This window comes from Seriola lalandi, unplaced genomic scaffold (genome assembly GCF_002814215.2).
Source record: "Seriola lalandi dorsalis isolate HSWRI2012SDOR001 ecotype SW California unplaced genomic scaffold, Sedor1 jcf7180002054387, whole genome shotgun sequence".
Classification (NCBI taxonomy): domain Eukaryota; kingdom Metazoa; phylum Chordata; class Actinopteri; order Carangiformes; family Carangidae; genus Seriola; species Seriola lalandi.
This window is the reverse complement of record NW_019524940.1, coordinates 763,980-783,901: the sequence shown is the minus strand read 5'-3', so window position 1 is coordinate 783,901 and position 19,922 is coordinate 763,980. Positions and strand designations below refer to the sequence as shown.

Below are 19,922 nucleotides of genomic sequence, written 5' to 3'. Positions count from 1 at the left end.
TTTATGGTTAGAAAAGGTGCAACAGTTTGTCAGAAACCCTTTTCTCAACATTGTTTAACATCACTTATAACATCAATTATAACTTTCTATTACTGCCAGCCATTCAGAGGGATAATTAACAAAAGTGACCAGTGTTACACATTTTAACTCAAGTGTTCTGTTTCATGTTTTCATCTGGTTGAACGTGGACATACTGTGAATTACGCCCCCTTGTTGATTGTTGCACAGTGTTCATGTGCCGTTTGATAGATTTAGTAAATCATGTAATTCCCTGAGAGATATCTTGTGTGTACGGCGATCTGTAATGAACAGATTAGCTGTTTGTTGTGCGATTGTCCGTTGAGCATCAGCGAGTCTTACGTGAACACACAATTTTCTCCTTAGGTTTTAAGAAATCTATGCTAAATTAATCTTTCTGTCATTTTCCTTTCTCTCTCTCTCTCTCTCTCTCTCTCTCTCCAGTGTTCCTCGGCGTCTCTGGCTTGTCAACCTACCAGGTGCGTTCCAACAGCATGTGTGTCCAGTGGCAGCCTCTTCTACACGCCACGTTATACAGAGTGTCCATACAGTCTACACTCAGTAAGTACATTCGCTGTTAACGAGAGTGTGTGGCAGTGTTTGTGTTAAAGGTGGTGAAAAAAAAAAAAGTGTTAATTTCTTGTGCTTACTGCTTCCATTAGTTTTGCTCTCAGCGTGAGAATGTGATACCAGACAGGAAGCTCACGCCATGCGTTAACGTGATTGACTTATCTGGTCTGAATTTAAATTAAGTGATACTTTATCAATTTGCTGAAAGGCGGTCTGGTTCACACCTGTTAACCGCAGTTTTAGAAAAAAAAAAAAAACAGTATTTCCAGACAAAAGCTTAATTCATGCATAGTTTTTGGGAACAAGTGGTAGTCCGAGAGCACGTGCAGAAACGTACAGTTGGTTGTTCTCATCAACATTTCTGTGTCCCAACGTGTTTCACCTTTCCACCTTGTTTTTGGAAGAGGGCTTTTGCCAGCCAAGTGACTGGACTGCAATTCAGTCAGTAAATCAAACATTTTACTAGGGTTGTGATATTTGGTGAGGAGGCTGGAGTCCACTCCAAACTCTGAATATGTTTCCTTATAGATTTATAGTCTGTCCTCATGAAAATGTCTCCACAGTTTATTAGTAACACGAAGTCAAGTCAGCTCAGGACTGCTGTGTTGTGTGTGTGTGTGTGTGTGTGACGGCTACATGTGTGTTGGTTACATATAGTAGGGTCCAAATGTCTGAGACCACTTTCCCAGATGAATGGAAAGTGGTCTCAGACTGTTGGACACTACTGTACCTCTCAAAGTCATCTGAATTCATATTGGTACGAGTCTCTGAGGAAATAAATGTTCTGTATTTCTGTCATGGCAGAGGTTTTACATTGTAAAGGATTTTCATAAATCTCTTGGTCTGCAGAAAGGAAGGGAGATATGATATGTACTCAATCTCTCCCCAGTAAACGACATGGGAGGAAACCGCTTTCAGAATATGTCATCGTGTCAGAAATAAAATGAGTAAAGATACAGAGTGTGACCTTTAGAAGCTGTTTATTGTGCAGATTACTCAGTTATTAAATGTTTCAAAGGAGACAGATGAAGAAAAGAAGGAGCAAAGAAAGGAGATCTTTAATAACAAAAGAAAGAAATTAGCAAATATATCTACCAGATCTATTTTAATCCAGTCAATCAGAAAAATGAATGAATCTTTTCACCATTGTTATATTTGTTCCTTTATTTTCTCTTTACTTTACCTTGAATCGAGTTTCTAGAATATAAAAACCTTAATAAAACCTTTGTCCAATATGTCCTGTCAACAAGAGGGTATTTTGGAGCAGGTCCACTCACAGTGAACAACTTCAAGTTCAAGTTTTACTTTTATTTGTCCTCAGTGTGCTGTTGGTTGTGCAGCACAGGTTCATATAAAATCTGCAGTGAAAAAAAACTGTTGAAATAGTGATGGGAATTTTCTGGAATTTTCTGCATTAAACAGGCAGCTTTAAAACATCCCATGTAGATTCTTGGTTATCTCGAACATTTCTGCTTATTCTTTTGATTATTTATATGTCCATGAGTTTATTTTTTAGAAAGTTCAAAAGTTCACATAGGAAGCAGAATCAGATGCACTGGGGATGATTTTTTCCCCTTAACCCAAAAGCACCTGAGAGGAAAAGATGCATGAGTATGTGACAGTAAGGGGGCTTTCACACTTGTAGCTCTTTGGCAAATGATGTTTCCTTCCTCATTTAGTTCAGTGGGACTACTGTGTGTTGGGGCAGTGGGGGATAATGTCACACACAGCTCCTGGGAAAAGTCAGTGTCATACAATGCACTCATAAGAAAAATTTGAATACCTTGTGACAGGCAGGGCACAGATGTGTGTATCATATGCTGCTGGCCTCACCAGCATCAAGGAAAGTAATCTGTCCTCAAAGTATAAAGGTATAAACTGCTGTTACAAAAACCAAATGAAGGCCCACTCCTAGTTTTATAGCTAAAGCACTACTGCTTTTTTAAGCTGTACAGTTAAGAAAAGGTTTCAATCCACATATGTAGATTTGTAGTACATGTGAAAAAATATTAGTGAATAAAACTGAAAAATAAGTGGAGGAATAACTGCTGTTCTGAATATAAAACTATACACCAGAAATTGATATCTGTGCCCCTGTCCCACTTTGTTCTGTCAGGGAGACAGCAGTCATTACCCATATCAGAGCAGATGCCACACCTAAACTGAATGCATTAATGTCTTTATTAACATTATTAGCTGCAGTTATTAGCTAAGTCAAAATGTCCTCTGTGAGAAAGGCCTGTAGCTCTGTTTCAAAACAGATTTTCCCAACAGGATTCCTACAGATGGTTGTGGATTAATAAATGGGGAATTCAAGTGTTTGTGAATTTGTAGACATTAATAAAATAAAAAAAAACTACTTCCAGTTGAAGGAAAAAATGAACAGTAAGTGCATTTAGTGCTTTTTACTGACAGGAAAAAGACAGCAAGAAGAAGGAGGAGGATTTCTCTCCTCCATCCTCCTTCCATCTCACGTGTCTCTGTTTATCTCCGTCTCTCCCTCCTGCCTGAGCAGTAGTTGGATATTCTAGCTGGAGTTCAGAGATTTGGTTTAATCCACGCAGAGCCAACCAGCTGCTTAAACACCTTCTCAGATGGAAAAGTGCAGCCTCTCAGTGACAGCTGTTTCCCTAAACTTTATTATCTATGGCTGTTTCCTCTGTGGAGGAGGGGCTAATTTGTCACTCTCCAAGATGAGAGACACATTAGGAAATAGAATTAGACTAATGAAACTGACAAATGACAGCTATTAGAGTGTGTCTGTATGTGCGCTCCCCGTTTCCTGTTTGTTCCTTTTTGGCTGCCAACATAAATTCTCATTCATGTGTTTTTTTCTCTGTGATGCTGTCCCTCTACAGCTTCTCAAAACTAACGCTAAATTGAAAGTGTTTGCAGTCTGCAATCCAAAGTAAATTGACAAGGGAAGAGGAAAGAAATCAATGATAGGATTCATTTCATTTTTCAGTGGATATAATGATGTTTTCCTGCAGTCTTTTAACTTCAGAGTTTTCTAGTTACCCAACTTTGAGGTGCAATAAATTAGTAAAGTTGCACAAGCTACAGTCTGCCTCCTCATTTTGTTTTAAGTTAAGTGTGATAAATCGAAATACCGGATGAGTTTGATGGCTCATAATCAGTTTGGTGAAACTCTGGCGGTCGATTCTGACTTAACCACAGTTAAATTTCCAAAATTTACTCCTAACTTCTCTTACTCTAAAAGAAAGTGTTAATATTAGTTTTTCTGTTATTAATCATATCAAGGTATTTTTACATGTTGCAGATACAGTGCATTCATCTGCACTTGGAAGCAAGATTTTCAAATCTAGTTTGAATCTCCAGATCTGAACATGTCTGTGCAGTGTATATGATTATACTGCACAGGCGGGAATATGATGCAGAACATGGCTGGCGATGTAGATGTGTGCTCTGTGAATAGTTAATTTGAAACAGATCCTTTAGAGTGATTTGCTTATTAGGATTTTATGACTGTTGATGTGAACTTGAAGTCATTTTCTGTTTTGTTTGTTGATTACTTGCAGATAGTCAAAGACAGGAAGTGAGCCTGGGAGGTGGTGCTTCCCGACAGTGCTTCTATGACCTCACTCCCAGCAGCCAATACGAGATCAGTGTCCATACGCAGATGCAAGAAATGGAGGGACCTTCGGTCTCCATCACTGACATGACGTGTATGTTGCAAATGTTTTATATATTATGTATAAATATATTCATGATTATGTTGTAATGTTCATCTTTGCATTCAGGACAGAAACCGTTGAGTTTGAGTTTCCTCCCATTTATTTAAAATTTTCATCAGCATTTTTGTGGAGGCTGACTCACATTCACCCCTTTTATCCTTTTTTATACCAATTTCTTGTCACTTTCACTCCCTCAGTCTTTTCTTCCTTCTTTTTCAGTTTTCTCCGCTTACCTCATTTTCTCTAATTAATCCTTCCAGTTGCTCTTTATGTCTTTCTCCATATGTCCATCTGTCCCCACAGTAGCCACCTTCTACCACACATCTGTCTCACCTCTACAACTTTCTCTTTTACCTTCAACTTCAGTCTCTCTCTCTCTCTCTCTCTCTCTCTCTCCCTCACGTGTCTCTCTCTCAGTGAAGATAGATTCTGCTGTTGCAGTTCATTGGTCAGCTGATGAGCTGAGGTGAAGCACACAGCTCCAGGGACCAGGAGGGCTCAGCTCACAACCAGGGTTACAGATAGATAGATGGATATGACCTCGGATACACACACACACACATACACACACACATATACACACACATACACACACACACAGGTTCCCAGACTAATATTGTTGATCCACAGATTTTGAGAAGACAACTGTGGATTAAATTCCACAGGAGACAATTTCAGCAAATGTTGCAGGTCCACAGACACTACAGGTGGAAGTATTAAGTTTATTTACTTGAATGAAAATAGTAAAACCACCATATAAACAGGGAAATGCAGGATTACAGTGCTAGTACAAGTACAAGTATCGTAATCCTGCATTTAAGTGTTATCAGGAAATTGTGATTAAGAAAAAAAGTAAAATTGCTCATTGAGCAGAATGGCCCCTTTTACAGTGCTAAATTATTATGAAAGTCTTATATTTTAGAGTCATTATTAAATGCATTAACATGTAGGCAGTTTAAATGTTGTACCTGGTGGAGATGGAGATCATTTAACTATCTTAAAATCTCTGCTGGTTAGTTTATGTTATGTTACATTTCTGTCACATATATATAGCATAGTAAAAATTACAATATTTCCCTTTATAAATGTAGTGGAGTGGAAGTAAGTAGAATAAAATGGAGATACTTGTAAATGTACTCACTGTGAAACATTGTCCACTGACACACTGATGTCATGTGTCTGTGACTTTTTAAAAATGCGAGAACACAGAGAGGGCACAGTGTGAAGAGAGATAGTAAAGATAAGGAAACAGCAGACAAAGAGAATGACATCAATGGCAACATGACCCGCTCCTAAACCTCAGAAAGTCCCCAATGTTTATTGTTCAATGACATTTTCCACAGTGCAGTACTGGACCGTCAGGGCCTGCTTAGCCTTCTCTGAAAGCCCAACTATTCTCAAAATGAAGAAATAATAACCTATTCATTAGTTTGCTGTTAATAATCTATCTGCGTCCTCCCATTTTTCTGATCCTTCCTTCTCTCAGGACAGACAGTGAGGGGAGAGAACAGCTAGCAACAGATACATTGCTTAAACTATGTGTTGCCCCTGTCCTTCTCATTTTAAAGTGCTTGAAAAGCAGGTGGTTAAACGCTGTAATGGTAAATGTTTTTTACTCACACAAACAGAAACATCATCATTGATGGCCTAACCATAAAATCCGCAGTCCGCCACTGCCAAAATTTACCGCCAAGCACACAAGCTCAAGAACAAAGTTCATGATTGAATCAAGCACATTATGTACATATTATCTTACCATGGTAGCTGAAGAAACATTTGAGACAATTTGGTCTACTTTCATGAAGTACGCGCCCCTTCACTGGGCAGTTGCCGATGTTTTCAAGATGATTTACTCACTTTACTCTGGTTTGACAGAACCCACTGCTTTCTGCAAAGTAATTGGCTTGGCACTGAGGCATACCTTAACCTGGGGCTGTTTTTGACTCTGAAAAACAGCCTCTGGTCAGACAGATACCAGACTGATGAAAATAGTACTTTTGCTGTGTCCAGCTCATAGGAGGAATAGGAGAGAGATATATAGAAAGAAAGTAGTTTGACTGCTGTAACTTGGTGATGGAGATATACAGAACCAAACACAAGATTGCTTATGTACCTATAGGTTGTAAGCACATATTGGACTACAAATCTTTTCACTGTGAAGGTCCCCAGCTCAGCTGCTGGAGGAAGGAAAAGGATGAGGAAACTTTCAGCTTAAAAGAAACAGCCTACTGCTGTCTCTCATGTTGTCAGTTTATTGACTTTGGGTGTGTGCGTGCGTGCGTGCATACGTGCGTGCATGTGTGTGTGTGTGTGTGTGGGGTCAGCAGATAAACCCAATGATGGTGGCACTTGTCACTACCATCATGATTGATGACCCTGTCTTGTTTCCTTGTGTGTGTGTGTGTCTGTCCAGTGCCAGCACCCACTCAAGCCCCGACTGAACCACCCACCACAGAGCCCCCCCCTACCATCCCGCCCGCTAAGGAAGGTGAGCAAGATGCGAAACACAAACACACACTCATTCATATGTTTTCCCTTTCTAGTATTGTAGTTAACATCACATTACCCTGATTACTTTTTTCTGATAACTGTGGCACTATAGTTAATCAGTCTTGAAATGTATCTTTAGTTATGATTATTTTAAAATGTGCTGGCAAACTTGTACAATATATACACCAGTTGTTGTATAAGTCATAATTAGAAATTATGCCCAAGTTGTAGCAACAGATATCTGCAATAATTGCAGTTTCATTGCTTTATGAGGAGGAGACATCTTCTTTCATCATGACCAGTAAGGTAACATTTTTGAGTGGTTTATTTGGCAGCGATTCCGTTGCTTTTACTGTATATTTGTAATAGACAGCTATGATTATTGTGTAGTCAGTTTATCTTGTAATATACATTATAATGTTCCTAAAGTGCATTGCATTTATTAACTTTGATTCATTAAATGCAGTGTAGAATTGCATCAGAGTCTGTAGCGGAAGATACTTGCTATCAAATGATTTGAATTAGAATTGGGGGCGACTAAAATGTCATTGAGACATTGATGCAAAGGAAACTGTAACCAAAGTATACAGAGCAGTAGTTTTGCTCTTTAGTATAAAACAATCATCAACACCACACTTAACAGCACATGCAATGTTGCTTTGCCATAATTTTGAAACAGAAAAAGAATAATAAATAATCTAACAATTTACTTTTAATAGAGCAGCTATGTCATGCCACTCAAGGCTCTTTACACAATTGTGAACCATGTTTAATTTCAAAACATCAGCGGTGACCTGGAAGGAAATTTGCGGATTTGGGGGCACTATAATAAAATTATGGACTCTAACTTAAAGGTAAGCAAAAAGGAAAAATCAAAAAACATTCAAGTGTCTCACAGGAAGTCAGTGAGACGTTTACTGGATTCCCACAACGACTTTATTGTGTGGAGCATACTCAGGCTACTGTGGACTGTAGCTGATGCCAAAATAAAGAAATGCTACTCTAATCCTGGTTCATTAGCTTATTACCTCAGGCTTAGAGAGCTAACCTGACCACTCCCATCCAGCTTCAGCTTTAGTCTCAGTTTAGCCCCAAAACACCAGAGTACAGTCCAACCATCTACAAACAGGACACACTGGCTAAAACATACACCTATGATTGACAGTTACAAGACTTGACCATCATAACTACAGAATGTGCTGTTTGTAATTGTCTTTCCAGGAAGCAACACTACCTGTAAAACTTTTTTAAAGATTTTTTTTAAATCATTCACAAACTACATAAACAAATGACCAAATACCTATGGATTACACTTACTGTACTTAAAAGGTGCTATTTCACTATTACTACATAGCCTGTACTTACCAGTTGAGAGGAAACGTTGCGAGTCCAGCATCAAACTTCATCCCTTTACTCGCCAAAAGCCGACTCCTGTAGTTGCCTCTATTTCTATCACTTCTTTTCTTCTACTGAAGTTAGCATGCTAACCAGCTAGCCCCGGCCCATCCAGTTTCGTAATCCTACTTTACAATAGTGAGTCACTGTAGCGTCCAATCTGCTGTCAGTTCAGCATGAGTGGATGAAGAAGTAGCGCTGCCCAGAGAGCGTATTCTAACCTCCTAACTTGTAAACGCAACGATGGCTGAAGCTCTTGGCAAGCGACCGTTATCACCACCATTACTGCCCGACCCTGACAAGAAACCACATTTGGCAGCAGAGAAAACTTACATATAGCTCCTTTAAACCTTGACTAACTGCAATTGAAGGTGCACCAGCAAATGACTCATGAGAGAGGACAGGTAAAATATTCTCACGGGAGAGGATTTTTCATCATTTGACAAGCTCAGAAAGATTAGAAACAAAGGGGTACAAGTTCAGAGTCAGAGCCTCCTCCTCCTACCCAGACAGTCCTCCTCATCTGTTCCTGTCTGATGGGCTCAGGTTAAAGGCTGACCTGCAGGACAAACTCCTCAGACATGAACCGACACACCTGCTGAGCCCGTCTGTAAGCATTTCTATCCCAGTGTCTGACCTTTTGTCAGACTGATGCTTCCATCCATAATCATAGGCAACTTTTACTCAGGACAGAACTGCAAAGATAGAGGAAAGAGAAAGGAAGGTGTGTGATGGTCTATAAAAGGGAGAAAGATGAGAGGAGAAAGAAAAAGAAAAAAAAAAGGACAAGAGAAAGAGAATGAAACAAATTGATGGCCAGGATGAGAAAAACAGACAGAGATAGAGCTGCAGACAGAAAGCAGAGGGGAAAAGGCAGAAAGAGACAAATGGAGAGAAAGACAAGCAAGAATTGAGAAAAAGACATACAGTATAAAAGCAGAGATAGTTGTTAGTGTTCAAGCAACCAAATTACTCTGCTGTATTTTGTTATATTTAGAATTACAACCATTTTTCCTCATAAACCCTTGAGAGACAGTTCAGGTTTTTTCCTGGGAATTTATGGAGGCTGACATGGTCATTAACAGGGTTTGAAATTTAGTGCAGACTTGGAGTTTGAACACTTGTTAAAACCACAAAACAACTTTACAGCGGCAAAGATAAGGCTACTGGGAGTCATTAAGAAACCTGAGAAGAATAAAAGCAGAAGGAAAAGTCACTTCTGGACCAGGAATATGAATGAGCAGCTTACAAAAGAGGAAAAAAACACAAACACACTGGATATATTTTTCGTGTTCAGAAAAGTCTGAGTTTGAAACTCTGAGTTAGAGAGTGTGTATTATACCTTTAATCTTATAAACTCTACAGCATGCAGATTAATCTGAAGACCCAGTCTTTGCATATTTACCCTGTTCCAGAGGATGTGTATTTGCAGTGCTTCATACTATTTACCCAGAGAATGAATATATTAGACAGCCAGTTAACATTAAGCTTATCCTTTGTCCTCCACTGACTTTCATTCTGTGTGAAATTACTTTTTAAATGCAGAGACAAAACGTTGTGCTGACTAAATGTAAACATCTCACCTGTGTGTCTGTCCAGTGTGCAAGGAGGCCAAGGCTGACCTGGCGTTCCTGGTCGATGGCTCCTGGTCCATCGGAGACGACAATTTCATGAAGATCACACGTTTCCTTTACAGCACCATGGGATCACTGGATCTGATTGGACCAGATGGCACTCAGGTCAGTCACATGACCACATATATGTTACTTTACCTCAGAGAGGACGAACTCAAGAATAGAAATGTTAAAAGTTGAGATAAAGTTTTACTTGTTCTTACCTTAATTTTCCTGCATGCATCATTACACGGGATTTCAGATTTCAGAATTGAAAATGTTAAAATGCAATCTTGACCACTTGAATATTGTTATAGCAGAGAAATGTCTCCCTGGAGTGCTGGTGCTCGTGTTTATGACTGCTAGTGGTTCTGGTGTCTAGTCTAAACATTTGTGTCTAGTGAAAATGACATGTATATAGTACAATTAGTTAACCAACAAAAAAAATACAAATCTGCTGAGGCTTTTAATTCTTGTTCTCTCTCTCTCCAATTTATTTTCTTTGTTATGGCATTTTCCTTCTGAAAAATGCATGTCTTGGGAAATGCAATGTAAAGCAGATGCTGAGGATCTAGCCAAAAGAAGCCACACTGAAAACCATGATAATGATGAAATGAAGAAATTACATATCTTAGTGTAATCCGTGGATAAAGAAGCCATTCATAAAAGAGAAAGTGTCCATTTTCAAATATATCTTTGTATCACAAAATCCTCCCCTGAAAAAGACATATTACAAACATCCTTCTTCTTCGTCTTGCTTCTGTCCTCCCTCCCTCATATACTGTAACCCATTTCACCCCCAGCTACTCAAAGAAAGAGAAGGAGGAAGAAAAAAATGTTTTAATTTCCTCACAAATGTCCCTGAAACTATATTTTCATTCAGTAGATAAAGGAATAAAGGACACTGGGTGCTGTATATCCATAATGAAACAATGGAGCGTGATCTGCAGCTTGCTTTCTGTAACACTGCAAGCTATTTCCTCCTTCTTTTCTCCGTTTCATTCTCACTGTTACATCAGACATTCAGACCAAAATAGCAATTATGGACATTTGCCCAAAATATGAATCTTGAAGAATCCTCCTCCTTTTGACTCGTGTCCTTTTGACTCATTTATTGTTCGAGGAAGCCTGCTGCTGTTGCCGTTATTTGATACTGGAAGGATCCATCCATCCATTTTCTCTAGTAGGGTCGCGGGGGGGCTGGAGCCTATCCCAGCATCTTTTCGGGCGAGAGGCGGGGTACACCCTAGACAGGTCGCCAGTCCATCGCAGGGCAAACACATAGAAACAGACAACCATTCACACTCACAGCCACACCTATGGTCAATTTAGAGTATCCCATTAGCCTAGTCCCCATTTTGCATGTCTTTGGACTGTGGGAGGAAGCCGGAGTACCCGGAGAGAACCCACACAGGCACGGGGAGAACATGCAAACTCCACACAGAAAGATCCCATGGCCGAGCTGGGACTCGAACCCGGAACCTTCTTGCTGTGAGGCGACAGCGCTAACCACTGCATCCCCTTAGAAATCAGCATGACCACATCTATATGTATCTATAGAAAAGTTAAGAAAAGTGAGAGAGAACTTTAAAACCCCTAGTGAGTCAATCTTTACTCTCTGGAAGGCCTTTTTGTTGCTGAGCAGCGTTCGATTAACTCCACTCATTTGCTGCCGCTGTGTTTTGTGCCAGAAAACATTACTTCTCTGGCAGGAGTGGTGGTCTTAATAAATTAAGTCTAGATGCAGTAAAAGCTGGGATAAATATCAAATGGTTCAAGTATCAGCTTGATCCTCAGTGTAAAATCCACCATGAGCGATACTTACGGAACTTAAGTAATACTAAACCACGTTACCTCAGTGGCTATTACCATCTCCACTGCCTCAGTATGTTTCTCATGTATTCGGTTCATCATTAGGTAACGCCAGGCTCTAACTTGGGGCAGTAGCTCGCTATTGTCATTGGAAACTAATTTCTTTGTGTTTCCTGCCTGCATGGCCCCCCTACTGTGTCAGCAGAGCTCAGCTGGTTCATTTGTCACACTGTAGAGGTGCTTGCTAGACCCTTTTCTTTCATTTGTGTAATGTCTGCTGTTAAGCAGTTTGCTACCCTCGCTGTGCCCCAATAACCCTCTGGCACAAGGCTACCAAGAGCAAAACACCGGCTGTAATGTGAGAGATTTGGCTGTACAGTAAGGAGAGAGCTGGCTGGTGAATGAAGGCCGCCTTGAGCCAAGAACAGCACTATTAGCAGTCTGGAGGTAATGATAGTTGTTCGCTCCTCTTAGAGTAAGGCAATTAGATTGATTATAGTTCTGATTCGGGAGAGTGAACATATATATATTTTAGTGCATTTTCACCTTGAGACTTACATAAAACAAGTCTGTAATATTCCCGTTTGACATCATGAACTTATACTTTCTCTGCTATGACCACCAGTGCTGAACAGATGACAAATGGTCAAATCTGTGTCCCATTACTGCTTTCACCTATTAAACCATAACGTTAAACTATGAAAATGTCAAATTCTGCCTTCTCGTGTACAGTTTAACTTTCCCATCTGTACAGTGCTGACTTTGTGGGGCTGTCTAAGCACGCACAATTTGTATAATTACAGTATTTCCGTGAGCGAACAAAGGTAGCATCTGTTTGATGCTGTTGTTGCTGTTCAGACTAAATGCAGAAATTGCAGGTGATAATGAGGGAAAGTATTAGATTTTTGGACCCAGAGCACAGTCATTTGGCTTCATAACACACAGACAATGCCGCATGGAGTCATTTGGCTTCTTGCTTTTTGTTTTGGAAGAAGATGAAACGAACCTGAGCGCTCAAATATAGGAACACATTGCAGTGGTATTGTGACTGACATGAGTATAAGCAGATGATGATTGAATTTTAATTTTTAGGAGAACTGTCCCTTTAGAGCAAGTGCAAAAAGAAAATGGTTCTGTTAGCTTTGTTTAATCTGATTTGACATGTGCTTTGAACTTATTTCACTTATCTGTCTGTCTGTCTGTCTCCGTCTCTCTCCAGGTGGCCATTGCTCAGTTCAGCGACGATGCTCGGACAGAATTCCAGCTGAGTTCCCATGGCAACAAGGAAGCACTGCTGGAGGCTATTCAGAGGATCAGATACAAAGGAGGAAACACCAAGACAGGTCAGGACAGTGCATTAGTGGGATTAATGTAATGTAATAATCGTTCATGCAGTGCAACCAGACAGGTAAATCCAGGTGTCAGTTTGTTACCTCAGTCTAATGGACGTCAATTTGTCGACAAAATAAGCTTAACCACAAGGTCCATTGTTCTGGAGCATTTGATCATGTGTCATGGAAGATGAAGATGTTCAGATTTCCAAGGGGACATATTTTTCATCCATGCTGTCTTAAAAGCTGAGATTGAAAGTTCATTCTAGACCTTGGAATCAGAAGTTTACACAACAATCTCTCCACAGGGTCCATTAGTAGCTGGTCTGGAGCGTTTAATCATTTGTCCAAGATTTTTACATCTACATTTAAACGACAGCTGGGCTGCCTCCATTTGCGGAGAAAGATTGTGTGATACAGTTAAACCTCAGCAGCAACTAATGGACCTTGTGGTGAGATTTTTTCTTTGTCAACTGCTGTTTCCAAGGTCAAAAATGAACTTTTAACCTCAACTTACCAGAACTAGCCTTGATGAGAAAACTTGAAGAAAGTATGTTGTCAGATTTGGAAGATCTCCATGAAAAAGACACTTTTCCCCTGATTTAGGACATTTGTTGAAAATATCAAAAAGGCTATTGCAGAGAGGAGAAGTTTTAAGGGGTCCTGATCTCTAACAAGCACTTTGGGTTGTGAATCGTTAGTAAAATTCATGTCTGCAGCTGTGCTAGTACATAGAAGGTGAATGCCATTAATGTGGATTTACAGGTAATGCTGGTTGTTCAGAGCACTTAAACTCTTCTAAAGTCTGGGTCATGGCTCGGTGTCTGCTCAGAGTAATTGTGTCCTTGAGCTTTCCTATCAGCTCTAGTGCTGATCATCTCACTACTTAACCCTTCCTCCCTCTTCTTACTCCTCTTTCTCCTCTGTCCTCTCCTCCATCTCCTCTACTCTTTTGCCAACCTCTGACTGTCCTCTCCTCCCTCACTTTGGTGACAACCCATTAAAGCTTCAACCCTTCTTCTTTCTAAATGTTCTCTTTTGTCTTTCCCTCTTCCGTCCATTTACCCCTTATACACCTACACCTACTGTACTGTCTTGTAGTTTAACGGTTGGAAACAGGTGGTGTGAATACAGTCTACAGGAGAATAGAAAATAAACCATGAAATATCATCCTCCCCACACAAAGAGAGAGAGGAGGCAGCTCGCTCTCTAAAGGTTAGGCTACTGCTCACCGACTCACAGTTTCTCTGTCTCCCTCTCCCCCTATCTCTTTGTCTCTCACCCACACATGCACACATGCGTACACATAGAATTAATCTCCTTCAATTGCGCAAACATAGTGTCTATTCTTCAGGCTGTCCTTATTCCACCATAGAAGCCCACACAGCATATATTTTTAGTTCATGTGTATATGTGTACGTTTTTATATTATTTTATACAATTTATTCAACAAAATAAGCAAATCATTTTATTGTTTCTTTCTAAGTCTGTGTTTTTTCATTGCTCCTGCTTCAGGCCAAGGTGGAGATTATTTCCTTCCTTTGTTTAATGAGGCTTTTTTATCTTTGAGTTTTGATATTTTTTCTCTTCCTCTGTGATTCTGCACACTAATATGGCTCTAAAACATAATGCACCAGTGTTTTAACTATACAGGCGAACACAGAGCTGTGTACAGTACTTCTAGAGTTTGTGCCCAAACCTCCTTACTTACATCTTACTCCTTTGGTCCATTGAAACATAGACTACTAGTGTCTCTGGCTTTCAGGACCGAGGCTCGCACACAAACCTAAAATCTTTTTCACTCTCCAAACCCTAAACTATTTCCTTTTTTCACTCGTCAACCTCAAATTCTCCTCAGAGACCCCATCAGGGCCCCTCACTGTGTCTAAATCCACCAAAGCCCTCAAATAAAAGGCTTTAGCTTTCTGCCTTTTTAACCCGTAGCCTCTGGCAGATATATCTGCATAGAAGCCAACAAGTAACCCCATAGCTTCAATGCCTTTTTATGTTTTTACTGTAAGTTGCTAGTTTACTTTACACCCTCTGTCCAATAACCCCCAGGTCAAGCAAACCCATCAAAATCAGATTTTAAAAACATACTCAAAACTACACATGGTTCCACAGTAAAGTTGAAAAGTTCTATCAGTTCCAAAGAGGATTTTCTTTCTTCTTTTCTTTTTTAGATGAAATTGTATTGTTAATCAGAAAGTGGGTTGCTGCTTCATTCTGCATTCTGGGAGTTTCCCACTAACCCCACCATCTCACACAGCCAGCCGCTGAGCTGCTGCTGTGGCAACAGGAGTGTCTTGCTCAATGGCACTGCAGAGGTTGTTGCTTAAGGAGAAGGGACAGCTACTTATTCAGCTTCTGAGCCGAATTCTAGTCATAAGCCTCTTCTCTATACCCATTTTACAAACAGTATGTAAATGATGCTGCCTTCTTTAAGTCTCTACAGTAAGTTTTTTTTTCCTGTATACCCTCTCTGAGTGTGAGGGAAGGGCAGGCTGAGGATTCATGGTGCTGAAGCTGATATTCTGGGATTTGGCTTTTCACTATGCATTTATTCATTAAGGCATTAGTGAGCCTCTGACTGGCTTGGTGAATGATTGATTTAATGTAGCTTCTGCTGTAATAGTCTTTTGAGATTGATTTTCATGCTAATCCCTGACACTGCTTGACTGTACAGTGCATAGGCCTACAGATAGAGGAACTGGGTTGCAGTGTCTGCTTATGGGCAAATGTAAAGGTGTGTTTGATTTCCAGGTGTGTGTACTATATGTGTGTATTCAGGGACAACGTGACTTACAATATGTAAACTAGGGTTACTTTTAATCCTTAACTTTTTAGTAATATATTCACACATTGGATTAGTCAGGATGTTATTTGCCTTCTCTGATTATGCTTTAGCAGCTAGACTGATTTCTTCCTGCTTCAGCTGTAGTAATGCAGTTGGGTGAGACCCTCACTCAATTTCCAAGGGTTTATGAGGCTTTTATGAGTTTAGGAGTGAATGTGTGAATGGCCCTTGAATGGGTTTCACTGACTATAAAAAACACATTGAAAATCTATTGTGTATTTTCAGCAATGCATTTGATTATCCAGAAGTTTTTTCAAATCGTTCTTAGGAACATACAGTAACTTGTCAAAGATTAAAGGATTTTAAAGCTCCGTTCATAATCACCCAGAGAGAATATTACAGCGTCTTCCTTGTCATCCAGATTTCACCTGCAGCCACAATAGAAAAGGGAGAAAAAGTCTCCTACTTCATTATGTCGCACCAAGGCTTTGGATGCTAAAACGGGAGAGACGATTTCAGCTATTTTTACATTCTCATATTGTTTCCGCTCTACAGTGACAGCAAGAAAACCGGTAAACTGTTGCCAGACAGGAGGCCAAATCCAAACTGACAAGGATGACTTCACACATGCAAAATGATGGATCGATTGATTGATGACGGGCTTCACAACCAAACATCCACTGACATGTTTGTTTTGTGTTAATTTCTTTTCTCACCCTCATTCCATACATGCTCTGCCCCCCCCCCCCCCCCACTCTTTTTGTGCCCTCTTACCTGCTCTTTTCGTCCTTTCTCCACCACCCACTCAGCGCCTCCTCCCACTGCTCCTCCCTCTCATCTCCCCTCTCTTCTGCTCAGTCCTGTGTCTCACTTCATGCCTGGCTAGCTGCTGTAATTCAAGCCTCGTCCAGCATGATCAGAAGACAGTGTAGAAACAGATGTATCACTGGCAGATATCTGACAACACAACACTTTACAGGCCAAGCACTCTATCATTTTTCATCACTGACAGCTCAGTGAAAGAAGGAGGCAAAGATGTGGTTGAAGGGTTTTGGTTTATTTAGAATTTGGGAGACAAAGACACCATACACCTAAAGCTGTTTACGCCATACACTCTGTGTATGATAAGTGGTTAGTCAACTTATGGACCATTTACTGCTTCATATGGTTTTGTTTTTATTACAAAACTCCCAGATACTCCTCTCTTTACAGCTGCGGCAAGCTCTTGAAAACACAAGAAGTGGGGAGAGGAGAAAGTGTAAAAGGACAAAAGGAGTAGAGAGGAATAATGGCAGCAATTGTCCATGTAATTATGAAAAGGTCAGGTGGAGATGAGTAGATGAGCTACATGAACTATTAATGCAAATCATGATGGACAGTATGCAAATATTGGCATTAAATAGAAATTACCTACCTGTGTGTGATGACTATCAGGACACTGCTTATTGGTTTGCATGCACGAAATGACTAACACATGTTGTTACATATAGTGTATACAGTATGTGTGAAGTCTTTACAGTTTAGATCAATTCATGTCATGAAGGACACATTATGGGTCAATTTTTCCTGATATTTGATGTGATTATACCTTGTACTTGACCGTCATTCATCAGTTTGTCTTCACATTTCAGCAGCAAAAGAGTTCTCTGGAGGCAGATTAATAATAATAATAAATATATATATATATATATGTATATACATATATATATATATATATGTATATATATATATGTATATATGTGTATATATATATATATAATAAAGATGCAATATAATTGCAATATAATTGCATCTCTTGCATAAAGATGCAATATAATTGAGCACAAGGTTGATTTCACCTCAGCAATATACTCACTGTTTTGAATTTAATTTTACAAAACTGAGGGGGCTTGAAACATAATGACACACACAAGGCATCCCTAAATCCACTGACAAATGTGCATTGACACATCTTGGTTACTTGTTGTGGGTGGGTCTTGAAACCTTTTAAAACTGTCCGGACAGATTTTATTGACTGATTAATTCCATTAGCAGGTGACCTGCACACTGTGAAGAGTTCATCTAATTCTATGGGTTTTTCTTTCTACAGATTGGTGACATTTTAATCTTTTTCTTTTTCCTTTTTCTCATCTCTCTATGTTTAGATCCCATTAAAATACATATGACATTGTCTGTTTTCTGACATACTTTAAATGCTAATGGGCACTCTGGGATTTCAGGTCACTCATTTTCATGTAATAATTATGGGGTCAGTAATGTATTTTATTAATGTCAGTGGAAGGATAAATAATACATGTTTTTAATTAGTAAGTACATTAAAATTGTAGCAAAGGTCTCGTGCATTCACCTCCATGTAACAGGTGTGGAAAAGGACATTTTTAGATTGTTAATGAGCTCAATCATGCATCCAATAAGTTTAGTCTGCCAAGCATTTGTCGTCATCCAGCCTCACACGGGAAAAAATGTAGGCACAGGAGTTGATTGAAGCATTCATCTGTTCCAAAATGTTGCATCAATTAAAGAAATTAAGCTTCACATCAGAACAGTACAACAGTAAGAGTAATATGTGGAGTGCCACATATGCTAAAGGACCATACTAGTAGTTTTGCATATTTTTAGTGTATGTACAATGACTGTATATGTTACATCACCACTGGCCATGTTCCCAAGCATGCTGTGTGGTTTTGTATTTTTTTCCTTCAAGGCAGCCAATTCTTAACATTCATGTCACTACAGAATGAAATAATCTTAACTTGAGAATGGTTGGAGTTCGATAATGACAGTAAACATCTTGAGAGCATTTATTTTTCTCAGAGGTTTTATTGGTCATTGAGAGACACTGTACATTAAAGGAATTGACCAGTTACAGCAAGTGGTTACACAGTTAGATTTGGCAGAAAAGGCTCGACTATTTGAGGGAGCTCTAACAGAATCTAAACAGCGAAGAGTATTCTGCAGAGAGCGCTAATCTCCCCATGCATGAACATTTAATCTTAGTCACATCAAGCAAGGGAGATGTGTCAGCAAACAGCATTGGCATGAGCCTTATAGTGATCAGAAGTGTCAGATTTTATATCTGTGCTGTACACCTGCGTTGATAGGACTGGATATTAAAAGTCACACAGCAGTGAATGAGGCAATGATTGTGAAGCATGTTGGAAACAGCTGACAACAAAAATAAGTGTTACTCCAGTGTGCTACGGTGACAAAGCCATGTTTTGTTGCATGTATTTGTGTAATGTATTTTGACAAAAAAGCTGACATAATACTTGCTGTGATTGTGTTAATTTTTTTATTTAAGTCTCTGCAAATTAATTTTACAGTCTCACAGAAATGAATGGAAATCAAGGACTTGCAAGGTCGAAGAAAAAAAAAAAACAAGCATCTAAACTCTGGCTGTTCTAAATCGAGTGTTTGCTTTTTGTCCTCCGTCAGGTCGGGCCATCAAACATGTGAAAGAGTCCATTTTCACTCCAGAGGCCGGAGCCAGACGGGGCGTCCCTAAGGTCCTGGTTGTCCTGACTGATGGGCGTTCGCAAGATGATGTCAACAAAGTGTCCAAGGAGATGCAGATGGAGGGTGAGTATTTTACAGACCAAACACAGTAATAACAGTTATTGGTAGTTGGTTGAAGCCCTGGGAAAATCTTGAAATCATAATTTATTGACACTGGATGTACAGTATGTGATTTGTTGACATTGACGAGGTAGGTTATGTGTGTTGGTACAGTACAGGCAACATGAAGAAAGAGCCTCATTCAACCTGCCAGTTCTTGGATGCTGTATGAACTGTCTGTCACATTTTACTGTTAACGGCTATCAACCTCTTCAACCATTGGTTTGAAATCCATAACTAACAATGTGTTCCATGAGGCTATTTAACCCTATCAATTTCCTTTAACTTGTAATGAATCTTCTTGTTTAATTCCGTTCTCAGACTATATCATCTTTGCGATTGGCTTTGCGGACGCGGATTACGGAGAGCTGGTGAATATCGCCAGCAAGCCCAGTGATAGACACGTCTTTTTTGTGGACGATTTGGATGCTGTAAAGAAAATAGAAGAACAGCTCATTACCTTTGTCTGCGAGGCCGCCACTGCCAGTGAGTAGCACCACCTTATGTTTAAAACAGAGCTATGGAGGAAAGAGAAAAGTCGGGTAGCAGAAAGATGTAGAGGTTGAGCAAAGACTGTAGTTAGTGG

General features: G+C 39.7%; 1 protein-coding gene across 1 annotated transcript in view; it reads left to right on the top strand.

Annotated features, from left to right (window-relative positions):
* Positions 1-19,922, top strand: part of col14a1a (collagen, type XIV, alpha 1a) — a gene marked incomplete at its 5' end in the record, with an annotated part of 100,845 nt that overhangs the window by 20,256 nt on the left and 60,667 nt on the right. The window contains 7 exons of the mRNA XM_023409302.1: positions 463-579; positions 4,128-4,274; positions 6,697-6,771; positions 9,768-9,907; positions 12,813-12,936; positions 19,157-19,300; positions 19,658-19,822. Of these exons, the coding sequence (XP_023265070.1) occupies positions 463-579; positions 4,128-4,274; positions 6,697-6,771; positions 9,768-9,907; positions 12,813-12,936; positions 19,157-19,300; positions 19,658-19,822 (912 nt within the window). The remainder of the gene's footprint in view (positions 1-462; positions 580-4,127; positions 4,275-6,696; positions 6,772-9,767; positions 9,908-12,812; positions 12,937-19,156; positions 19,301-19,657; positions 19,823-19,922) is intronic.